This window comes from Ranitomeya imitator, chromosome 5, assembly GCF_032444005.1.
Source record: "Ranitomeya imitator isolate aRanImi1 chromosome 5, aRanImi1.pri, whole genome shotgun sequence".
Taxonomy (NCBI): domain Eukaryota; kingdom Metazoa; phylum Chordata; class Amphibia; order Anura; family Dendrobatidae; genus Ranitomeya; species Ranitomeya imitator.
The window spans coordinates 689599226-689624546 of NC_091286.1; the positions used below are offsets into that span (position 1 = coordinate 689599226).

Below are 25321 nucleotides of genomic sequence, written 5' to 3' on the forward strand. Positions count from 1 at the left end.
TGTGGATGATGCACTTATGGGGGATCTGTGGATGACGCACTGTTATGGGGGATCTGTGGATGACGCACAGTTATGGGGGATCTGTGGATGACGCACTGTTATGGGGGATCTGTGGATGACGCACTGTTATCGGGGATCTGTGGATGACGCGCTGTTATGGGGGATCTGTGGATGATGCACTGTTATGGGGGATCTGTGGATGACGCACTGTTATGGGGATATGTGGATGATGCACTGTTATGGGGGATCTGTGGATGACGCACTGTTATCAGGGATCTGTGGATGATGCGCTGTTATGGGGATTTGGGGATGACGCACTGTTATGTGGGATCTGGGGATGACGCTCTGTTATGGGGGATCTGTGGATGATGCACTGTTATGGGGGATATGTGGATGACGCACTGTTATGGGGATCTGTGGGTGACGCACTGTTATGGGGTATCTGTGGATGACGCACTGTTATGGGGATCTGTGGATGACGCACTGTTATGGGGGATCTGTGGGTGACGCACTGTTATGGGGGATCTGTGGATGACGCGCTGTTATGGGGGATCTGTGGATGACGCACTGTTATGGGGGATCTGTGGATGACGCACTGTTATGGGGATCTGTGGATGACGCACTGTTATGGGGATCTGTGGATGACGCACTGTTATGGGGGATCTGTGGATGACGCACTGTTATGGGGATCTGTGGATGATGCACTGTTATGAGGGATCTGTGGATGACGCACTGTTATGGGGGAACTGTGGATGACGCACTGTTATGGGGATATGTGGATGACGCACTGTTATGGGGAGATCTGTGGATGACGCACTGTTATGGGGGATCTGGGGAGGACGCACTGTTATGAGGGATCTGTGGAGGACGCACTGTTATGGGGGATCTGTGGATGATGCACTGTTATGGGGATCTGTGGATGACGCACTGTTATGGGGATATGTGGATGATGCACTGTTATGGGGGATCTGTGGATGACGCACTGTTATCAGGGATCTGTGGATGATGCACTTATGGGGGATCTGTGGATGACGCACTGTTATGGGGGATCTGTGGATGACGCACAGTTATGGGGGATCTGTGGATGACGCACTGTTATGGGGGATCTGTGGATGACGCACTGTTATCGGGGATCTGTGGATGACGCGCTGTTATGGGGGATCTGTGGATGATGCACTGTTATGGGGGATCTGTGGATGACGCACTGTTATGGGGATATGTGGATGATGCACTGTTATGGAGGATCTGTGGATGACGCACTGTTATCAGGGATCTGTGGATGACGCACTGTTATGGGGATCTGTGGATGATGCACTGTTATGGGGGATGTGTGGATGACGCACTGTTATGGGGGATCTGTGGATGACGCACTGTTATGGGGATCTGTGGATGATGCGCTGTTATGGGGATCTGGGGATGACGCACTGTTATGTGGGATCTGGGGATGAAGCTCTGTTATGGGGGATCTGTGGATGATGCACTGTTATGGGGGATCTGTGGATGACGCACTGTTATGGGGATCTGTGGGTGACGCACTGTTATGGGGTATCTGTGGATGACGCACTGTTATGGGGATCTGTGGATGACGCACTGTTATGGGGGATCTGTGGGTGACGCACTGTTATGGGGGATCTGTGGATGACGCGCTGTTATGGGGGATCTGTGGATGACGCACTGTTATGGGGGATCTGTGGATGACGCACTGTTATGGGGATCTGTGGATGACGCACTGTTATGGGGATCTGTGGATGACGCACTGTTATGGGGGATCTGTGGATGACGCACTGTTATGGGGATCTGTGGATGATGCACTGTTATGAGGGATCTGTGGATGACGCACTGTTATGGGGGAACTGTGGATGACGCACTGTTATGGGGATCTGTGGATGACGCACTGTTATGGGGAGATCTGTGGATGACGCACTGTTATGGGGGATCTGGGGAGGACGCACTGTTATGAGGGATCTGTGGAGGACGCACTGTTATGGGGGATCTGTGGATGACGCACTGTTATGGGGATCTGTGGATGACGCACTGTTATGGGGATCTGTGGATGACGCACTGTTATTGGGGATCTGTGGAGGACACACTGTTATGGGGGATCTGTCGATGCCGCACCGTTATGGGGATCTGTGGATGACGCACTGTTATGGGGATCTGTGGATGACGCACTGTTATGGGGGATCTGTGGATGATGCACTGTTATGGGGGATCTGTGGATGACGTACTGTTATGGGAGATCTGTGGATGACGCGATGTTATGGGGGATCTGTGGGTGATGCACTGTTATGGGGGATCTGTGGATGACGCACTGTTATGAAGGATCTGTGGATGATGTACTGTTATTGGGATCTGTGGATGACGCGCTGTTATGGGGGATCTGTGGGTGACGCACTGTTATGGGGGATCTGTGGATGACGCACTGTTATGAAGGATCTGTGGATGATGTACTGTTATTGGGATCTGTGGATGATGCACTGTTATGGGGGATCTGTGGATGACGCACTGTTATGAAGGATCTGTGGATGATGTACTGTTATTGGGATCTGTGGATGATGCACTGTTATGGGGGATCTGGGGATGATGCACTGTTATGAGGGATCTGTGGAGGACGCACTGTTATGGGGGATCTGTGGATGACGCACTGTTATGGGGGATCTGTGGATGACACACTGTTATGGGGATCTGTGGATGATGCATTGTTATGAGGGATCTGTGGATGACACACTGTTATGGGGGATCTGTGGATGACGCACTGTTATGGGGAGATCTGTGGATGACGCACTGTTATGGGGGATCTTTGGATGACGCACTGTTATGGGGATCTGTGGATGACGCACTGTTATGGGGATCTGTGGATGATGCACTGTTATGGGGGATCTGTGGATGACGCACTGTTATTGGGGATCTGTGGATGACGCACTGTTATGGGGGATCTGTGGATGATGCACTGTTATGGGGGATCTGTGGATGACGTACTGTTATGGGGATCTGTGGATGACGCACTGTTATGGGGATCTGTGGATGACGCACTGTTATGGGGGATCTGTCGATGACGCACTGTTATGGGGGATCTGTGGATGACACACTGTTATGGGGATCTGTGGATGATGCACTGTTATGAGGGATCTGTGGGTGACGCACTGTTATGGGGGATCTGTGGATGATGCACTGTTATGGGGATCTGTGGATGACACGCTGTTATGGGGGATCTGTGGATGACACACTGTTATGGGGGATCTGTGGAGGACGCACTGTTATGAGGGATCTGTGGATGACGCACTGTTATGGGGGATCTGTGGATGATGCACTGTTATGGAGGATCTGTGGGTGATGCACTGTTATGGGGGATCTGTGGATGATGCACTGTTATGGGGATCTGTGGGTGACGCACTGTTATGGGGGATCTGTGGATGACGCACTGTTATGGGGATCTGTGGATGACGCACTGTTATGGGGGATCTGTGGATGATGCACTGTTATGGGGGATCTGTGGATGACGCACTGTTATGGGAGATCTGTGGATGACGCGATGTTATGGGGGATCTGTGGGTGATGCACTGTTATGGGGGATCTGTGGATGACGCACTGTTATGAAGGATCTGTGGATGATGTACTGTTATTGGGATCTGTGGATGACGCACTGTTATGAGGGATCTGTGGAGGACGCACTGTTATGGGGGATCTGTGGATGACGCACTGTTATGGGGGATCTGTGGATGACGCACTGTTATGGGGGATCTGTGGATGACGCACTGTTATGAAGGATCTGTGGATGATGTACTGTTATTGGGATCTGTGGATGACGCACTGTTATGGGGGATCTGTGGATGACACACTGTTATGGAGATCTGTGGATGATGCATTGATATGAGGGATCTGTGGATGACACACTGTTATGGGGGATCTGTGGATGACACACTGTTATGGGGAGATCTGTGGATGACGCACTGTTATGGGGGATCTTTGGATGACGCACTGTTATGGGGATCTGGGGATGACGCACTGTTATGGGGATCTGTGGATGATGCACTGTTATGGGGGATCTGTGGATGACGCACTGTTATGGGGGATCTGTGGATGACGCACTGTTATGGGGGATCTGTGGATGATGCACTGTTATGGGGGATCTGTGGATGATGCACTGTTATGAGGTATCTGTGGATGACGCACTGTTATGGGGGATCTGTGGATGACGCACTGTTATGGGGAGATCTGTGGATGACGCACTGTTATGGGGGATCTGGGGAGGACGCACTGTTATGAGGGATCTGTGGAGGATGCACTGTTATGGGGGATCTGTGGATGATGCACTGTTATGGGGATCTGTGGATGACGCACTGTTATGGGGATCTGTGGATGACGCACTGTTATGGGGATCTGTGGATGATGCACTGTTATGGGGGATCTGTGAATGACGCACTGTTATGGAGGATCTGTGGATGATGTACTGTTATGGGGATCTGTGGATGACGTACTGTTATGGGGATCTGTGGATGATGCACTGTTATGGGGGATCTGTGGATGACGCACTGTTATGGGGGATCTGTGGATGATGCACTGTTATGGGGGATCTGTGAATGACGCACTGTTATGGAGGATCTGTGGATGATGTACTGTTATGGGGATCTGTGGATGACGTACTGTTATGGGGATCTGTGGATGACGCACTGTTATGGGGGATCTGTGGATGACGCACTGTTATGGGGGATCTGTGGATGATGCACTGTTATGGGGGATCTGTGAATGACGCACTGTTATGGAGGATCTGTGGATGATGTACTGTTATGGGGATCTGTGGATGACGTACTGTTATGGGAATCTGTGGATGACGCGCTGTTATGGGGATCTGTGGATGACGCACTGTTATGGTGATCTGTGGATGACGCACTGTTATGGGGGATCTGTTGATGATGCACTGTTATGGGGAGATCTGTGGATGACGCACTGTTATGGGGGATCTGTGGATGATGCACTGTTATGGGGATCTGTGGATGATGCACTGTTATGGGGATCTCTGGATGATGCACTGTTATGGGGGATCTGTGGATGACGCACTGTTATGGGGGATCTGTGGATGATGCACTGTTATGGGGGATCTGTGGATGACGCATTGTTATGGAGGATCTGTGGATGATGTACTGTTATGGGGATCTGTGGATGACTTACTGTTATGGGGATCTGTGGATGACGCACTGTTATGGGGATCTGGGGATGTCGCACTGTTATGGGGGATCTGCGAATGACGTGCTGGTATTTGGTGTCTATGCCAATGTTATGGGGATCTGTGGGTGACGCACTGTTATGGGGATCTGTGGATGACTTACTGTTATGGGGATCTGTGGATGACGCACTGTTATGGGGATCTGGGGATGACGCACTGTTATGGGGGATCTGTGGATGACGCACTGTTATGGGGATCTGTGGATGATGCGCTGTTATGGGGGATCTGTGGATGACGCGCTGTTATGGGGATCTGTGGATGACGCACTGTTATGGGGGATCTGTGGGTGACGCACTGTTATGGGGGATCTGTGGATGACGCGCTGTTATGGGGATCTGGGGATGACACACTGTTATGTGGGATCTGGGGATGACGCACTGTTATGGGGGATCTGTGGATGACGCACTGTTATGGAGATCTGTGGATGACGCACTGTTATGGGGTATCTGTGGGTGACGCACTGTTATGGGGGATCTGTGGATGACGCGCTGTTATGGGGGATCTGTGGATGACCCACTGTTATGGGGATCTGTGGATGATGCGCTGTTATGGGGATCTGTGGATGACGCACTGTTATGGGGGATCTGTGTATGACTCACTGTTATGGGGGATCTGTTGATGATGCACTGTTATGGTGATCTGTGGATGACGCACTGTTATGGGGGATCTGTGGATGACGCACTGTTATGGGGATCTGGGGATGACACACTGTTATGTGGGATCTGGGGATGACGCACTGGTATGGGGGATCTGTGGATGACGCACTGTTATGGAGATCTGTGGATGACGCACTGTTATGGGGGATCTGTGGGTGACGCACTGTTATGGGGGATCTGTGGATGACGCGCTGTTATGGGGGATCTGTGGATGATGCACTGTTATGAGGTATCTGTGGATGACGCACTGTTATGGGGGATCTGTGGATGACGCACTGTTATGGGGAGATCTGTGGATGACGCACTGTTATGGGGGATCTGGGGAGGACGCACTGTTATGAGGGATCTGTGGAGGACGCACTGTTATGGGGATCTGTGGAGGACGCACTGTTATGGGGATCTGTGGAGGACGCACTGTTATGGGGATTTGTGGCGGACGCACTGTTATGGGGATCTGTGGATGACGCACTGTTATGGGGATCTGTGGATGACGCACTGTTATGGGGATCTGTGGATGACGCGCTGTTATTGGGGATCTGTGGAGAACGCACTGTTATAGGGGATCTGTGGATGCCGCACCGTTATGGGGATCTGTAGATGACGCACTGTTATGGGGGATCTGTGGATGCCGCACTGTTATGGGGGATCTGTAGATGACGCACTGTTATGGGGGATCTGTGGATGACGCACTGTTATGAGGTATCTGTGGATGACGGACTGTTATGGGGATCTGTGGATGACGCACTGTTATGGGGAGATCTGTGGATGACGCACTGTTATGGGGATCTGTGGATGATGCACTGTTATGGGGGATCTGTGGATGACGCACTGTTATGGGGATCTGTGGATGACGCACTGTTATGGGGGGATCTGTGGATGACGCACAGTTATGGGGGATCTGTGGATGATGCACTGTTATGGGGAGATCTGTGGATGACGCACTGTTATGGGGGATCTGTGGATGACGCACAGTTATGGGGGATCTGTGGATGACGCACTGTTATGGGGAGATCTGTGGATGACGCACTGTTATGGGGGGATCTGTGGATGACGCACAGTTATGTGGGATCTGTGGATGATGCACTGTTATGGGGGATCTGTGGATGATGCACTCTTATGGGGGATCTGTGGATGATGCACTGTTATGGGGGATCTGTGAATGACGCACTGTTAGGGAGGATCTGTGGATGATGTACTGTTATGGGGATCTGTGGATGACGTACTGTTATGGGGATCTGTGGATGACGCACTGTTATGGGGGATCTGTGGATGACGCACTGTTATGGGGGATCTGTGGATGACGCACTGTTATGGGGGGGGCCAGCACGGTGGCGCAGTGGTTAGCACTGCAGCCTTGCAGCGCTGGGTTCCAGGGTTCTAATCCCACCCAGGACAACATCTGCAAAGAGTTTGTATGTTCTCTCCGTGTTTGCGTGGGTTTCCTCCGGGTACTCCGGTTTCCTCCCACATTCCAAAGACATACTGATAGGAATTCTAGATTGTGAGCCCAATCGGGGACAGTGATGATAATGTGTGCAAAACGGTAAAGCGCTGCGGAATATGTTAGCGCTATATAAAAATAAAGATTATTATAATAAAGATTATTTATCTGTGGATGACGCACTGTTATGGGGATCTGTGGATGACGCACTGTTATGGGGGATCTGTGTATGACTCACTGTTATGGGGGATCTGTTGATGATGCACTGTTATGGTGATCTGTGGATGATGCACTGTTATGGGGGATCTGTTGATGATGCACTGTTATGGGGAGATCTGTGGATGACGCACTGTTATGGGGGATCTGTGGATGACGCACTGTTATGGGGATCTGTGGATGACGCACTGTTATGGGGATCTGTGGATGATGCACTGTTATGGGGGATCTGTGGATGACGCACTGTTATGGGGGATCTGTGGATGATGCACTGTTATGGGGGATCTGTGGATGACGCACTGTTATGGAGGATCTGTGGAGGATGTACTGTTATGGGGATCTGTGGATGACTTACTGTTATGGGGATCTGTGGATGACGCACTGTTATGGGGATCTGGGGATGTCGCACTGTTATGGGGGATCTGCGAATGACGTGCTGGTATTTGGTGTCTATGCCAATGTTATGGGGATCTGTGGATCACGCACTGTTATGGGGATCTGTGGCTGACGCACAGTTATGGGGATCTGTGGATGACGCACTGTTATGGGGATCTGTGGCTGACTCTATTGATCAGTTTTCTGCAGCATTTTCTGCGCTCCACCACTTTTTCCCCATATTGGTAGATGAGATCTGTCACTTTCCTATAAATCCACGCACAGCCGAGCACTGGGTCACTTCTGCAGGGTGAGTGATGGCTGACGCTATAGTCTCTGCTGAACACCATCTGCTGATTATTCTCCATGTTTCAACCTTTATCTGCAAGTCTGAAAAATGCAGAATAAAAGAAACGTCCTCACGATCGATGGTGGACAGAGGAGTCAATATTTAATCCCGTTAACAAGCGGAGGCGTCAAGAAATGTCTCTTTAAATGCAAACTTATATTTGCATCCTGACAATAGTCCGGGCAAATATACAGACGGCACAATACTTTATTAACACAGCCATGTATCACACTTTCTGACAAGTTACAGATTGCAACATGTGTACAGGAATGGAACCAATAACAGCACATGTATACATCTCCAGAAACTTCAGTACAGGACACCAGAACCAGCATCAGTACCGGAATACATTACATAACCCTCATCAGTACATGAGTGTATAATCAAAACCAGCAGCAGGACAGGTATACATCACCAGAACCACCATCAATACATGAATACATCACTAAAATCATGATTATTACAAGAATACATCATCAGAACCACCAACAGTACAGAAATAGAGCACCAAAAAACAACAGTACAGAAATACAGAATCACAACCATCACCAGTGTATGAATACATTGTCAGAACACCCATCAGTACAAAAATACATTACCACAACCACCGTCAGTACAGGAATATATAATCAGAACTACCATCAATACAGTAATACATCACAAGAACCATCATCAGTACATGAATGCAACTTCACAACCATTATCAGTACATGAATAAATTACCAATACCACCATCAGTACATGAATACAGCACCAGAACCATTATCAGTACAGAAATACAGAATCAAGCTTAGTGCAGCAATCAAATGTAATGTCATGTCATTGTATTGTATGAACGTACAATTCCCAGTAGGTTTTAATAATGGTACGGAGATACTGGAAGTTGTTGTTAGCATAAATCATCAGACTGGGGACCATACAGGAACCAGAGCACTGATGAGATGAAATCATTATCACAAAATAATCATTTACATCCAGTACCTTATAGATAACATTTTCTGTGCTTGAAGTTGATCTCTCTTTTTATATATGAAAAAGTGTTGGGGCTCCAATCTGAAGGCTTTTCACCAGTGTGTAATGACCTTTATTGCAACTATGCAACCTCTTTAAAAGATTACTTTGCGGTGTTGCACGATCAAACACACATTGTAAATTTGCAAAGAAGTAGAAGAAAATCCGCACTTAGTGCTCAAATATTTCTCCCCCTGCCCATATGGTCTCCTCACACATTTCTACCTCTACTCATACTGTTTCCTCACACATTCTCCCCTCCTCATACTGTTTCCTCACACTTTCTCCCCTTCTCATATTGTCTCTTCACACATTTCCCTCATACTGTGTCCTCACAATTAGCTCCCTTTCCCATGCATTCTCCTCACATATTTCCCCTTCGTATACTTTATGCTCACACATTTTTCCTCTTTTTTTCTCCTCCCCATATTCTCTTCACACATTCCTTCCTCATACTGTTTTCTTATCCCCCTTCTCATACTGTACACTCACACATTTCCCTCCTCCCCACACTATCTCCTCACACATTCCATCCCCTGCCTAATCCATTTATTCACACCTTCCCTCTACCTATTTAGACTCCTCAAACATTCCCCCTCCTGTTGTGAATTCTGTGGCCAAGCTCCCTCCTGTGGTCGAGAGTGGTACTTCGGCTGGTTCTGTCTATGAGCTTCCTTTGGTGGATGAGAGTGGTACTGCGGCTTCTGAGTTTCCTTCCTCAGGTGATGAGGTTAAGTCGTTAGGTGCTGCTCTATTTAACTCCACCTGGTGCTTTGTTCCTGGCCTCCAGTCAATGTTCTAGTATTGGTCTTGCTTCCTCCTGGATCGTTCCTGTGGCCTGTTTATCCTGCATAAGCTAAGTTTTGCTTGTGTTATTTTTGTTTGCTATTTTTTCTGTCCAGCTTGCTATATTGGTTTTTCTTGCTTGCTGGAAGCTCTGAGACGCAGAGGGAGCACCTCCGTACCGTTAGTCGGTGCGGAGGGTCTTTTTGCCCCTCTGCGTGGTTGTTTGTAGGTTTTTGTGTTGACCGCAAAGCTATCTTTCCTATCCTCTGTCTATTCAGTAAGTCGGGCCTCACTTTGCTAAATCTATTTCATCTCTGTGTTTGTATTTTCATCTTACTCACAGTCATTATATGTGGGGGGCTGCCTTTTCCTTTGGGGAGTTCTCTGAGGCAAGGTAGGCTTATTTTTCTATCTTCAGGGCTAGTTAGTTTCTCAGGCTGTGCCGAGTTGCATAGGGAGCGTTAGGCGCAATCCACGGCTACCTCTAGTGTGGTGTGTTAGGATTAGGGATTGCGGTCAGCAGAGTTCCCACGTCTCAGAGCTCGTCCTTTGTTTTTGGTTATTGTCAGGTCACTTTGTGTGCTCTGAACTTCAATGTCCATTGTGGTTCTGAATTACCTGTTCATAACACCCTCCCCAAAATGTATCATTGCACACACTCCACTCCCCATACTGTATTCTCACACATTTCTCCTCTTCCCATATTGTCTCCCCATACATCCCATTCTTCTCCATACTGCCTCCTCACACATTCCACCCTGCCCAACTGTCTCCTCACACGTCCCCCTGCCCATACTGTCTCATCATACATTTCCCCTCTCTATACTGTCTTCTCACACATTCCCCCTTACCCATACTGACCCCTTCCTTTGTCAATACTGTCTCCTCACCCATTCCCTCCATACTGTCTCCCCACACATTCCCACCTTCCCATACTGTCTCCTCTCACATTCCTTCATTCTGTGCATATTGCCTCTTCACACAGTTCCCCATCCCCATACTGTATTATCACACATTTTCCCTATCCATTCTGTCTCCTCACACATTCCTTTCTCTCCATACTGTATCTTTGCACATGTAACATTCCCAGTACTGTCTTCTCACACATTCTACACATTTCCCTCCTGCCTATACTTAATCCTCACACATTCCCACTGTCACGAGATTGTATGAAATATAATAGGATTTTGGAGTTTGCCTGTCAGACCCATGCTGCGGGCTAAAAAGCCCTCCCTTCCCTCTGTGTTTCTGAATCTATGTGTAGAAGAGGGTTTTATTGCTCTGGCCATAAATTCCAAGCTTGGAGCAACTTACTCCCCCCCTCCCATCTGTCCAGCTATAACTGGTATAGCAGTTCTCCAAAATCCATGAGGGTCTTTGTTCTAATATGATAAGATATTGGGCCAACGACTTGGGCTAGGAGAATAATAAATACATATTTCTTACGTCCATCGGCGGATCGGTCCGCCACTGTAAGCAGGAGCGTCCAAGTCCAACAGGGACAGAGTACTGATTTCTCTGGAACTGAGTGTCCCTACTAGCTCGAATTTAGTATCTATAGAGAGCAAATCTTAACACAAGATGAATGCTGGGTGTGTTATGATTCTGACATGTTCTGTAGCGGAGATACAGGCATTAGACAAACTTCTGTGAAATTTACTAAGACTGAAGAGAGAGGAGGGTCTGGGTGAACCAGCCCTGTTGGTGATGTCACAGGCTGTGGTTTATAAGTTTTGCCAGACCCCCAGTGTTGAGTTTCACCTGAGGAGCCTGACTGCCAGTCCTGATGCACTTGGACAGATGGAAACTCCACCCACTAGCCTGGTTGCCTGCAATGCTCTGAACACATGTAAGTGTTGATTTCTCATGTAATCCCTGTTTTTTTATAATTACCTTGTACATATTTTCAATTGTCTCATATTGTAACATCTTTTTACAAACACTGCCTTAACGTTAATGGAGTAAAATATATAAATTACTAGTTTCATTCTTCCTGTTCTAAAACGTACCCTAAGTCTTCTGAAGGGAATTACGCTACTGTTTTGGGTTAGCTTCGGACCCGTTTAATCAGAGCTGGTGGCAGCATACCTTTGTACTGGGTAGTTGGGAGTCGTTGTAGCGACTGCGGCGCTGATAATTATTGTTCCTGCTTGCGCGGGAGTATTTATATCGCCTCATTGCAGCGTGCCCAATAGCCAGTACATAGCAGGCGACTAATTACCCTAAGTGCAGTACCTAATCTGACCTGAGAGTAAGGGGGCGCCAGAGAGCTGCAAGTTTTAAGAGGAACTGTAAGCGGGATATACATAAATCCCTGCAGTTCGTGGTATATTGAAGAGCAGTGGGATACCTAAAATAAGCCCCTGCTGTAATACAATAGGTCAATAGCCTTGTGTCACGATTCCCCTGACCGCTGTCACCAATTGGTCAGGATTCACACCGTGACCGTCACCCCTACGTCACGGATTGAGGTGACTTTAGGCCAACAGACGGCTATCACATGTGCAGGGGGGCTTATCTTAATTGTCCCTCCACTGCTAACACTGTGATGAGAAAACACACACAAGGCTATTGACCTCTTAGTTTACAGCAGGGGCTTATTCTAGGTATCCCACTGCTTTTCTATATACCACGAACTGCAGGGATTTATGTATATCCCACTTACAGTACCACTTAACACTTGCAGCTCTCTGGCGCCCCCCTTACTCTCAGGTCAGATTAGGTACTGCACCCTGGGTAATTAGTCGCCAGAAAGGCTGCCTGCTATGTACTGGCTATTGGGCACGCTGCAGCGACGCGATAACTACTCCCACTCAGGCAGGAACAATAATTATCAATGCCGCAGTCGCTTCAGCGTAACCCCAAACGTCAGCACACTCTCGCTGCCACCAGCTTCAATTAAACGGGTCCGAAGCTAACCCAACACAACAGTAACAGTAGCATATTTCTCTTCAGAAGACTTAGGGTACGGTTTAGAACAGGAGAATGAACTAACATATAATAGTATATCCCATTAAAAAATTAGGCAGTGCTTTATCAAAAATATTTTATAAAGATGTTACAAATGAGACAATTGCAAATATGTACAAGGGTAATTATGAAATAAACAGGGTTTAAATGAGAAAAGTAACACTCACATGTTCAACGCATTGCAGGCAACCAGGCTAGTGGAGTTTTTCCCATACGTCCCAGCTCATTTGGACCTGAGCAGGGCTCTTCCAGGAGAAGACAAGAAATCAAGCAGAAGGGCTGAGCTGGGGATGTGTGCAGACAGTTATAACTTCAAGGCTGTGACATCACAGAAAGGCTGGCTTATCCAGACCCTCTTCTCTCTACATTCTGCCTAAACTTCAAACTATTTTCTCTGATTTCTATAACTTCACTACAAAACATGTCAGAGTCCTAACATACTCCTCATTCCTCTCGGATTAACGTGAGCATTCTAATGAGATCAAATATGTCCTATCTGGGATACATATTTACAGAGAAAACCCTACTTCTTTACCAGATGGAGTTAGAAGCCCGAGTTTCAAGGGATGTGTAGATACACCGAGTGAGAATAAGAATATATATTTTCGTATTTCTAGCTTAAATCGTTTGCCTAATATCTAACAAAAACTAAACAAAGAATCTTTCATGAATTTTTGGAGCCACTTTTCCAGTTCTAACCAGTGCAGGTGGGAGGGGTGAGGGACTTTCGTCCGAGCCTGGAATTTACGACCCCATGGCAATAAAACCCCCTTCTAGCATACAGTCTGTAGCCCAGAGAGAAACAAGGAGAGTCAGCTAGGGAAGGGGGGGTTTAGCCCACCTCATGAGCTGAAGAGCAACTAAACTTATATGATATTTCATACCATATCGTGACACCTCCCCCTTTTGGTGTGCGCTAGGGAGGCAGTACCCCACGGTATGCCTTCATGGGCACCTCAGTAGGTTCACCCTGGCAGGAGAGTTCATCTGCATTCCCATGCTCTTTGCCCGTTTTGTGTTCAATGGTGAAGTCAAACTGCTGAAGGGCAAGGCTCCAGCGCAGCAACCTGCCGTTGGTTCCACACATGGCGTTTAGCCAGCGCAGAGGGTCGTGGTCGGTCACCACAGTGAAGGGGCGACCGTACAAGTAGTGCTGCAAGCGCTGCAGGGCCCAGACTATGGCCAGGCACTCCTTCTCGATTGTGGAGTAGGCCACTTCCCTCGGCAAAAGTTTCCGGCTCAGGTATAACACGGGGTGCTCTTGGTCCTCCGAGTCAACCTGGCTGAGCACAGCACCAAGGCCAAACTTGCTGGCGTCGGTCTGCACCAAGTACGGTCGACTGCTGTCGACTGCTTTCAACACAGGGGCGTTGCACAGTGCGGTTTTCAACGCCTGGAAGGCCCCCTCACAGCCATCTGTCCAGTTGGCGATGTGGGGTAGCTTCTTCCTGGTGAGGTCCGTCAAAGGTTTTGCCAGGCTACTATAGTGCTGTACGAAGCGCCTATAGTACCCTGCAGTGCCCAAGAAGGACATCACCTGTTTCTTGGTCACGGGAGTGGGCCAGTTCATGATCACTCCCACTTTGTCAGGCTCTGGCTTCAGGGTGTTCCCGCCTACCCGGTGCCCCAGGTAGTGAACCTCCCTCATGCCCATCTGACACTTTCCCGGCTTTATAGTCAGTCCTGCTTGGTGAATTCGCCTGAGCACCTCCCCGAGATGCGGCAGGTGTTCCTCCCAGGAGGAACTGAAGATGGCAATGTCATCCAAGTACGCCACGGCGTACTTCTCCAGTCCCTGAAGCAGGAGGTTGACCATCCGCTGGAAAGTGGCAGGGGCATTCTTCATGCCGAAGGGCATGACCGTGGACTCGTACAGTCCAAAGGGTGTGATAAAGGCGGACTTTTCCTGCGCCTCGGGGCTCAGGGGAATCTGCCAGTATCCTCGACTCAGATCCATGATTGTTAGGTAATCTGCGCCAGCTAACTTCTCAAGCAGCTCCTCGATGCGCGGCATTGGGTGCACATCCGAGGCTGTGATGGCGTTGAGCCCCCTGTAGTCCACGCAGAACCGGGTGGTCCGGTCCTTCTTTGGAACGAGAACTACAGGTGAGGCCCACGCACTCTTTGACCGTCGAATCACCCCCAGCTGTAACATCTCATCGATCTCTTTGTGCATAATCTGCTGCACCTGGTCAGAGATTCGATAGGGTGCTCGCCGTAGTGGGGCGTGATTCCCGGTGTCCACCTCGTGGACGGCTAACTCAGTCCTCCCAGGTCGGTTGGAGAACACGACCCGGAAGGGTTCCAGTGTGGTTTGCAACTGCAACCGCTGGGGTTCAGTTAACGAGGCGCTTACCTCCACGTCCTCGATGGACCCATTGGCCTTGGCTTGGGCCAGCATGTCCAGGAGGGTGTCTTTCTCACCGTCTTCGGGCAAGCTGCAGACCGGTAGGACGAAAGGTTCATGTTCGTGATGAACCTTCATCATGTTGACGTGAAAGGCCTTTCACCTACCCCGAGCGTGGTCAAGCGTGACCACGTACGTGACCGGGTTGAGCTGTTGGTGGACGACGTACGGGCCCTCCCAGGCTGCCTGAAGCTTATCCGTTGGTACGGGGACCAGCACCCACACCTTTTGACCCACGTGGTAGGTCCGCTCCCGGGCGTTCTGGTCGTACCAGTGCTTCTGATCAGCCTGAGCCTGCGTCATGTTGTCATGCACCAACTGCGTCAAGGTCTGCATCTTGTCACGGAAGCGCATGACATACTCCACTATGGACACTTCAGAAGGGTTCGGCTCCTCTTCCCAGGATTCTCTTACCAACCCAAGGGGTCCCCGGACTCGCCTGCCGTACAGGAGCTCGAAGGGGGAGAACCCCGTCGAGGCCTGCGGAACCTCTCGGTAAACGAACAGCAGGTGTGGGAGGTACCGCTCCCAGTCGCGCCCTTGAGTCTCAACCAGCATGCGTAGCATCTGTTTGAGGGTACCATTGAAGCGTTCACACAAGCCATTGGTCTGTGGGTGATACGCACTCGATACCAGGTGCTTCACCTGCATTCTCTTACAGAGAGCCTCCATTAGGCGAGACATAAATTGGGTCCCTTGATCAGTAAGCATTTCCCTGGGAAATCCTACACGTGAAAAGATGGCCAACAGGGCATCCGCCACCTTATCTGCCCTAGTTGACGACAGAGCTACTGCCTCTGGGTACCGGGTAGCGTAGTCTACCACAGTAAGGATGAATTGCTTTCCAGAGCTGCTGGGGACGGCCAGCGGGCCCACAATGTCCACCGCGATCCTCTGGAAAGGCTCCTCTATCACTGGCAAAGGGATCAGGGGAGCCTTAAGAGCAGGCCCCGCCTTCCCCACTCTTTGACAAGTGATACAGGAGCGGCAGTAGTTTGACACATCTGTCCCCATCTTAGGCCAATAGAAGTGTTGAGACAGCCGGGCCTTAGTTTTGCTGATCCCCAAGTGTCCACCTAGCGGGATCTCATGGGCAATCCGCAACAACTCACCCCGGAATTGCTGCGGGACGACCAGCTGTCTTTCCCTCAACCACTCCTTTTGTGATTCTCCGGGTACCGTCTCCCGGTATAACCTTCCTCGTTCCCAGAACACCTTCTCCTTATCAGCCTCGGAGAAGTGCGTCCCGGCAAGTTGTCTCAAACTCTCTAGGCTCGCATCTGTGTGCAGAGCGGCCTGAAACTCCTGGCTAGGGGAAGCCAGAAGCGATGTCAGGGTCCCTTCCCCACGGGAACCCTCTTGGACCTGCTCTGGGTCCACCTCTGGTTCAGTCACAGTGATGACTGAGGAGGGTCCGGAAGGCTGACAGTTATCTGCGTTCCGGGCACTCTGACTGCGGGTGACAGCAGCTACGTAGGCTGTCTCGCCGGGGATTTCTAAAGACCCATCAGCCGGCGCTGCTATGGGCTCTACCTCCCCATCCACCCCCAACACTCCAGGGGCAGGGCTACTTATGGGCCAGTTACCTTCCTCGGTGGCACTGGTCACTTTCATGGCATCACCTTCCTCACGGTTCCCATGCATCTCCCCATTTCCTGTAGCACCGACACTTGCCCCTGTTAGGGGTTCCTCAGCCGTCTCACTCCGCAGAGCGACGTGGCTGGGCACGCCTGTACCTATGGACACATTAACCTTCACAGAAAAATCATTATCAGGTTCAGCTGGCACAGGTACAACATTTTCACCATCAATCCTAGGGAAAAAATGGTTATTAGATGCATCATTACAAGATAAAGCATGGTCAGGTAACACATGCAATTTCCCATCATCATCATCATCCTCAGGGTTAACTTTACCCGCATTAGTAGATTGGGGAGGGGTGTCAGGGACGTAGTATGCAACCATCCTCCCCAAATCAGTCCCCAACAAAACATCAGTGGGCAAATTATCAGACAGCCCCACTTCCTTCACCCCGCTCCCGGCACCCCAATCAATAAAAACCCGGGCCATCGGTAAGGGACAGCTGATGCCCCCAATCCCAGTGACAGTTAGGGTTTTCCCCGGAATGATTTCTTCAGGGGCCGCCAGTTCGGGTCGGATGAGGGTTCGTTCAGCCCCGGTGTCCTTGAGGCCTGTAGCAACATGGCCTCCCACAGTGACGTGCTGTACGTTGTCACACACCCTCCCAACCACACCACCCACCAAAAGAACTGCTGCATTAGGCCCTGGGGCCTTGGCTGGGGTGTTGTTCTGCTTGGTTGGGCAGGAGAGACTGATATGACCAGTCTGATGGCAGGTGAAACACTTGCGAGGTTCGGTGGTAGGTCTGGTGCTGTTGGCCACGGGGCCAGGACCTCTGGTGTGTTGGCTGGCAGGGGTACTGGCGTTGGTTGCAGGCTTACCCCCTCTCCAGCTGGTGGTGACTGGCTTCCGCACTTCCGATCTACGGTTAGCCTCATAGGCATCGGCAATCTGCGCTGCTTTCGTCACGTCTTTGGGTTCTCTGTCCATCACGAACTGTCGCACCTCAGCTGGGCAAAGATGAAAGAACTGGTCTTTGATCATCAGGTCTCGCAGCTGTGCAAAGGTGTTCACTGACAGCCCTTGGGTCCACTGGTCAAAGTGGGTCCCCAGTCCATGCACCACATCACTGTAACTGTCGTGTGGGCCACGTTGGAGGGTCCGGAACTTTCTACGGTACACCTCGGGTGTAAGCTGGTACTTGGCTATCAGGGCCTGCTTGATGGCCTCATAGTCACCATCTTGTTCTTGAGGGAGGGCAGCAAACGCCTCCAGAGCTTTACCTCTCAGCCCTGGTGTCAGGTATCGTGCCCATTCATCTGTAGGCAGCCGGTACTGTCTGCAGGCTTTCTCAAAGGCCCGCAGAAATGTGTCCAAGTCCCCATCCTTCTCCATAACAGGGAAGTGATCGGGCCGGGGCTTAGGTATCTGAGCGCTGCTGGGCTCACGTCTCTGGGCGGTGGAGGGCATCCCCCCCTGCCGGAGCATCTCCAGTTCATGTGCTCGCTGGGCTTGGCGCTCGGCTCTCTCAGCCTCCCGCTCGGCTCGGGCCTCTCTCTCGGCTCGCTCCTGGTATTGCTGGATCAGCTGCAGACGTCTCTCTAGGTCATCTGCGGAGCATTGTTGCAGAGCCAGCTGCAGGAGGAGGTCTGCACCCCCCTGGTTGCCAGTAGGGCCCGTATTCAGTGGTTGGACCTCTGCTGCAGCACCATGTTCGCTTGTGCTGGCTTCTGCGGCCTCTGGGCTCTGTGGCCTGGCTTGGTCTGCTTCAAATTGCACCAGTTCAGCGACCATTTGAGTCTTGGTCTTGCCCTGGGGGTTCAGGCCATGGCACGTGCATATTCCAGCAAGAAAGTCCTTCTTCTGCTGGTTGTACCAGGCTTCCCCTTTCGCAGCCATGGTTGCCAAATAAAAGATAGGATAGAAAAACGAAGAGAAAGGGAAGGGATAATTACCAGTACGCAATTGCCTCACAACTAAAAAGCACTGAGTTCGTTCTCCAAACTTATTTGCGCAGAGTCCTCGCAAGAACTTTCTGCAAGTTTTTAGTGAGAGGAATGATTACTCAATCCAAATCACTAATGCTCTAAGATATCCCACCGCCTTGCCACCAATTGTCACGATTCCCCTGACCGCTGTCACCAATGGGTCAGGATTCACACCGTGTCCGTCACTCCTACGTCACGGATTGAGGTGACTTTAGGCCAACAGACGGCTATCACATGTGCAGGGGGGCTTATCTTAGTTGTCCCTCCACTGCTAACACTGTGATGAGAAAACACACACAAGGCTATTGACCTCTTAGTTTACAGCAGGGGCTTATTCTAGGTATACCACTGCTTTTCTATAAACCACGAACTGCAGGGATTTATGTATATCCCACTTACAGTACCACTTAACACTTGCAGCTCTCTGGCTCCCCCCTTACTCTCAGGTCAGATTAGGTACTGCACCCTCGGTAATTAGTCGCCAGAAAGGCTGCCTGCTATGTACTGGCTATTGGGCACGCTGCAGCGACGCGATAACTACTCCCACTCAGGCAGGAACAATAATTATCAATGCCGCAGTCACTTCAGCGTAACCCCAAAAGTCAGCACACTCTCGCTGCCACCAGCTTCGATTAAACGGGTCCGAAGCTAACCCAACACAACAGTAACAGTAGCGTATTTCTCTTCAGAAGACTTAGGGTACGGTTTAGAACAGGAGAATGAACTAACATATAATAGTATATCCCATTAAAAAATTAGGCAGTGCTTTATCAAAAATATTTTATAAAGATGTTACAAATGAGACAATTGCAAATATGTACAAGGGTAATTATGAAATAAACAGGGTTTAAATGAGAAAAGTAACACTCACATGTTCAACGCATTGCAGGCAACCAGGCTAGTGGAGTTTTTCCCATACGTCCCAGCTCATTTGGACGTGAGCAGGGCTCTTCCAGGAGAAGACAAGAAATCAAGCAGAAGGGCTGAGCTGGGGATGTGTGCAGACAGTTATAACTTCAAGGCTGTGACATCACAGAAAGGCTGGCTTATCCAGACCCTCCTCTCTCTACATTCTGCCTAAACTTCAAACTATTTTCTCTGATTTCTATAACTTCACTACAAAACATGTCAGAGTCCTAACATACTCCTCATTCCTCTCGGATTAACGTGAGCATTCTAATGAGATCAAATATGTCCTATCTGGGATACATATTTACAGAGAAAACCCTACTTCTTTACCAGATGGAGTTAGAAGCCCGAGTTTCAAGGGATGGGTACATACACCGAGTGAGAATAAGAATATATATTTTCGTATTTCTAGCTTAAATCGTTTGCCTAATATCTAACAAAAACTAAACAAAGAATCTTTCATGAATTTTTGGAGCCACTTTTCCAGTTCTAACCAGTGCAGGTGGGAGGGGTGAGGGACTTTCGTCCGAGCCTGGAATTTATGACCCCAGGGCAATAAAACCCCCTTCTAGCATACAGTCTGTAGCCCAGAGAGAAACAAGGAGAGTCAGCTAGGGAAGGGGGGGTTTAGCCCACCTCATGAGCTGAAGAGCAACTAAACTTATATGATATTTCATACCATATCGTGACACCTTGTGTGTGTTTTTTCATCACATTGTAGCAGTGGAGGGATAACTAACATAAGCCCCCTGCCCATGTGATAGCCGTTTGTTGGATTAAAGTCACTCCGATCCGTGACGTAGGGGTGACGGTCACGGTGTGAATCGTGACACCCACCACTCCCCATAATGTATCCTCACACTTTTCCCCCTTTTTCTCATATTGTTTTCACACACATTTATTTCCCCATTTTGTCTCCCCACATATTTCCTGTCACCATGCTGTCTCCTCACACTTTCCCTTTTCCCATACTGTCCCGTCACACTTTTCCTCTGCCCATTCTGTCTACTCACGCATTCCTCTCACACTGTATTTTCACACATTCCCTCATCTCTGTACTGTTTCCTTGCACATCCCCTCCCCATATTGTCTCCTCACACATTCCCTCTCACGGTACTGTCCCTTCACACCTTCCGCCCACCCATACGGTTTCCTCACACTTTCCCCCTCATCGCAGTCTCCTCACACGTCCCCTGCCCATACTGTTTCCACACACATCCCCCTCTCCATTGTGTCTTCTCACACATTCCCCCACCCAAGGTTTCTCCTCGTACATTCCTTATCACCATACTGTCTCTTCACAAATTCTCCTCACCATACTTTGTCCTCACACACCCCACTCCCAATTCTGTATCCTCAACACTCGCCCTCACTATACTGTCTCTTCACACATTCCCCCTTCCCATATGGTCTCATCACACATTCCCCCTTCTCATACTGTCCGACCACTCATATCCCAAATACTGTGTTTTCACAAATTCTCCCATCCCTGTACTGTCTTCCTGCATATTCCTTCACTTCCCATACTGCCTCCTAAAACATTCCCACCTTTCCTATTCTGTCGCCTCACACATTCTCCCCCTCCCCATGTTGTCTCCTCATACATTTCTCTCTGCTCATACTGTCTCCTCACACATTCCCACGCTCCCTATACTGTCTTCTATTTTCAACTCTCCCGCCCATACTATATCTTGCTCTGACCCAGATTTGCCAGGCTGATGATCTGCCTGCGCCCCCTAACTATGCCACTGAGGGGGTGTGCATGGAAAGACTAAATGTAAAGCAATAGGGATATATACTATACATAGTAAGCTCAGCACACAGAATGGAAAAAGATGCCATATCACTGATGACCACAGTTGGAAACACAAATACATCCCTATATAATTTGTAGCCTGCAGTGGGCAGGATACTATATACCTGAGGAGTTCAATTTAAAGACCACTATCTATAAAATTCAGAGGTCCCCATACCATATGTGCACTATCTGGTAGGTAACGGGGCCACTGTCATGGTAATAGAAGCTGCCTAGAGTCCATTTACATAAGTATCTCACTCTTACTGGTGCACTAAGCAAAAGGTCCTTGTACAACTTCTTCGGGGGCCGTCTTCAGTCCACGTCTCCCCCAGGATGTTGTGTATCTCAATTAGGACCCTCATTTATCAGCCACAGTTATAAGAATGTTCTCTCTGGAGGACCCGGTATGTCCATATATTACACAGCCGGTACACTGATTTAATTTAGAACAGTGTAATACTACTTGTCTCCTCTGGGAGCGCTGTAGGATAACAGAACACTCGTTGATGGACTTTTTCACAGGTTACAGCTGATCGCTGGGGATCCCAGCGGTGGGAATCTCGTAGATGGCGATTTTCATCAGTCAACCATTTGAACAAAAAGCGATTTACTAAGCGGGGAACCCCTTTATTTCAGCCTTTCTGCTGTATATCAGTTTAAACAGCTGGCTACACCTGTTTGAATAAAAGCACCACTGACCCTGGCCACATAAGAAGGTAGCGGATGCAATATTTATATGGCGGGGGGGTTATGCCATACATATGATGAGAACACCCCTTTAAGAGCATAAAAGAGATGCTGATGTTACAGCGCCACCTAATGGCAGAAGTGGTGAAGTGCAGGCCCCATCTGCTCATTAGTACACACCGTGTGGCGGCTGCGCTGCTCCTGTTCTTCGCAGCGACCGTCTGCAGTAATAAATTGTACGCAGCGACCGTGAAGCGCGGTTGTCAGTGACGGTGTCATTCCGTGTCTATCTGCTGATTATGTCCCGGGCGAGGAGGCGCCGCTGGTCCTAACTACCTCCACTGGTTATAAGATACTCGCCGCTCCGATCCACCGCGCCGGGATTAATAAATCTGGCGGCTCGTCCTCCTGAGATGATTCACGAACGGAATTTCATTTTCACTTTTTCTTCTATTATTTTTTTCTTCTGTTTGAATAAATCATTTCTGGGGATAAGTCCAGCTTAGGAGATAAAGCCGCGCCGACACAAAGGGTCTCAATGGCTTCATAGAAAATTCATTTCTGGCGGTCACAGCCCTAATTCCCTGTGATAGGGACACTTACAGCGCTGCTCCGCTACATGTATACACAATATATACATGGCCGAGAGAGAGAGAATAAGCCACGGAAACTTATCTGTGCTGCTACTTTCTACTACGTTTTATTTCACCTCGTAGCTGGAGTCACAGCCACATTGCATAGTACTGCTGTATAATGTCGTCTATGGTAATGCTTTCTAGTCACTGTCCCCAGTGTTAGATTCACAGCCGCATTGCTCAGTACTGCTGTATAATATCCTCACTGCTTATGCTTTCTAGTCGCTACCTCCATTGTTACATTCACAGCTACATTGCTCAGTGCTGCTGTATAATATCCCCCTTGCTTATTCTTTCTAGTCAATGTCGCAAGTGTTAGATTCACAGCTACGCTGCATAGTACTGCTGTATTCTATCCTCTTCGCTAATGCTTTCAAGTTACCATTCCTAGTGATAGATTCACATCTGCACTGCTCAGTACTGCTGCATAATGTCCTCCATGCTGATGCTAACTAATAAGTGTTATATATCATCCCCAGTACAATTCACAGCTACACTGCTCTGTACTGTTATATGATGTCCTCCATGCTGATGCTTTCTAATTAGTGTTTTATTTAATGCCAGTACTGGATTCACAGCTACACTGCTCAGAACTGCTGTGTAACGTCCTTTATATGGATACTTTCTAGAAAGTGGTTTTTCCTGCTCCAGTACTTGATTTAAACCTACACTGCTCAATACTGCTATATAATGATCTCCATGCTGAAGCTTACTAGAAAGTTTTTTCTTATATCACTCCGAGTACTGCATTCACAATTACTCTGCTTAGTATTGCAATATAATGTTCTCCATTCTGATGCTTTCTAGTAAGTGTTATATATATCACCCCAAGTACTTAATTCACAGCTACACTGCTCAGTACTGCTGTATGATGTCCTAAATGCTGATGCTTTCTAGTAAGTGTTTTATATCACCCTAGTACTTAATTCACAGCTACACTGCTCAGTACTGCTGTATGATGTCCTAAATTCTGATGCTTTCTAGTAAGTGTTTTATATCACCCTAGTACCTAATTCACAGCTGCACTGCTCCGTAATCTTGTGTAATTTCCTTAATGTTTTATATCACCCAATTGTTGAACTTACATCTACGCTGCTCAATATTGCTGTGCTTTGTTACACATGCTGCTGTTTTCTATTATGTGTTGTATCTCACCCTAGAGCTAGATTCACAGCTACATCTCTCAGTACTGTGGTATAATGTCCTCCATGCTGCTGTTTTCTAGAAAATTCATTCCAGAGCTGGATTCAAAGCTTCACTGCTCAGTACTGCCATATAATAATGATATTGGCAACTGGGGCACAGCCAAATCTGGGGTCCATATATAATTTCAGCCTGATGCTGCTACTCAGAAACCTGTGGAAATCCATATACGGGGAGCTCCCTCTAGTGGTCGCTGCAAGTATAAACAATATCATCAATAACAACAATAAGTAAAACTAAGCGGGAGCAGATCTCCAGCCCTGCAGGCCACATGCTGGCACACAGATTGCCTCCTGCTTCAGTGACACCGCTGGCTCCAGTGAATGGATGGACTGAGGCTGAATTCTCAAAAATATCCAAACCTTAAAGGGCCGGCGACATCTTAATGCTATAAACACATGTGCCTCTATTAAAGGGGAAGCACCATAGGAATTAAACAATAGTCCTATTAGATTCCATAAAGAATACCTTTTAGCTAAAGGTGGCGACTGTAGGAAGTTTGGCCGCTGAGAGTCGATGGTGCAGCCAGATGGAGGACGGATAGTGAAAAGTGTCAAAAGTGTAAAGGTGGCCATGAGTGTTGGACGTGACAGATTGGGGAAGGTGTGTGATTGACGCTGTCCCCCTGAGTTTGCACTTTTTGGGTAACTTTTGCATAACACTAAGAACTTTCTACATTGTTTGTAACTGGAGGCACTTAGGACCCAGAAAGCTGCCAGCGGAACATCGGGGGCTCTTAATTGGGCAGATGTCGCACTTGGCGGGAATAAGCTTCAGACGCGGGGACGAGGGGCCATCAAATCTCAAATTAAGATGTCATTCGTCCCCCCCGTTCTCACCGTCCCCTCTTCTTATTTCTCTACTCTGTCTCTTCCTCCAGATTGACAAGGATAAGAAGCAAGTGACAGTGGAGGCTGGGATCCTCCTGAGCCAGGTGAATGAGGTGCTGAACAGGAGCGGGATGGCCTTGTCTAAGTAAGTGCAGCAGGGGGCGCTGTGGCTCCTACACTGGACATTGGGGATATTGTGCTTGGAGTCCTCATGGTCCTAGAGATACAGGCTGCAGAAGTCCAGCCTAGGACCCC

General features: G+C 48.9%; 1 protein-coding gene across 1 annotated transcript in view; it reads left to right on the top strand.

The window, feature by feature from the left end:
- The window catches only part of LOC138680985 (L-gulonolactone oxidase-like), a 177329-nt gene that overhangs the window by 28142 nt on the left and 123866 nt on the right, over positions 1–25321 (top strand). The window contains exon 4 of the mRNA XM_069768171.1: positions 25117–25211. Coding sequence (XP_069624272.1) covers positions 25117–25211 — 95 coding nt within the window. The remainder of the gene's footprint in view (positions 1–25116; positions 25212–25321) is intronic.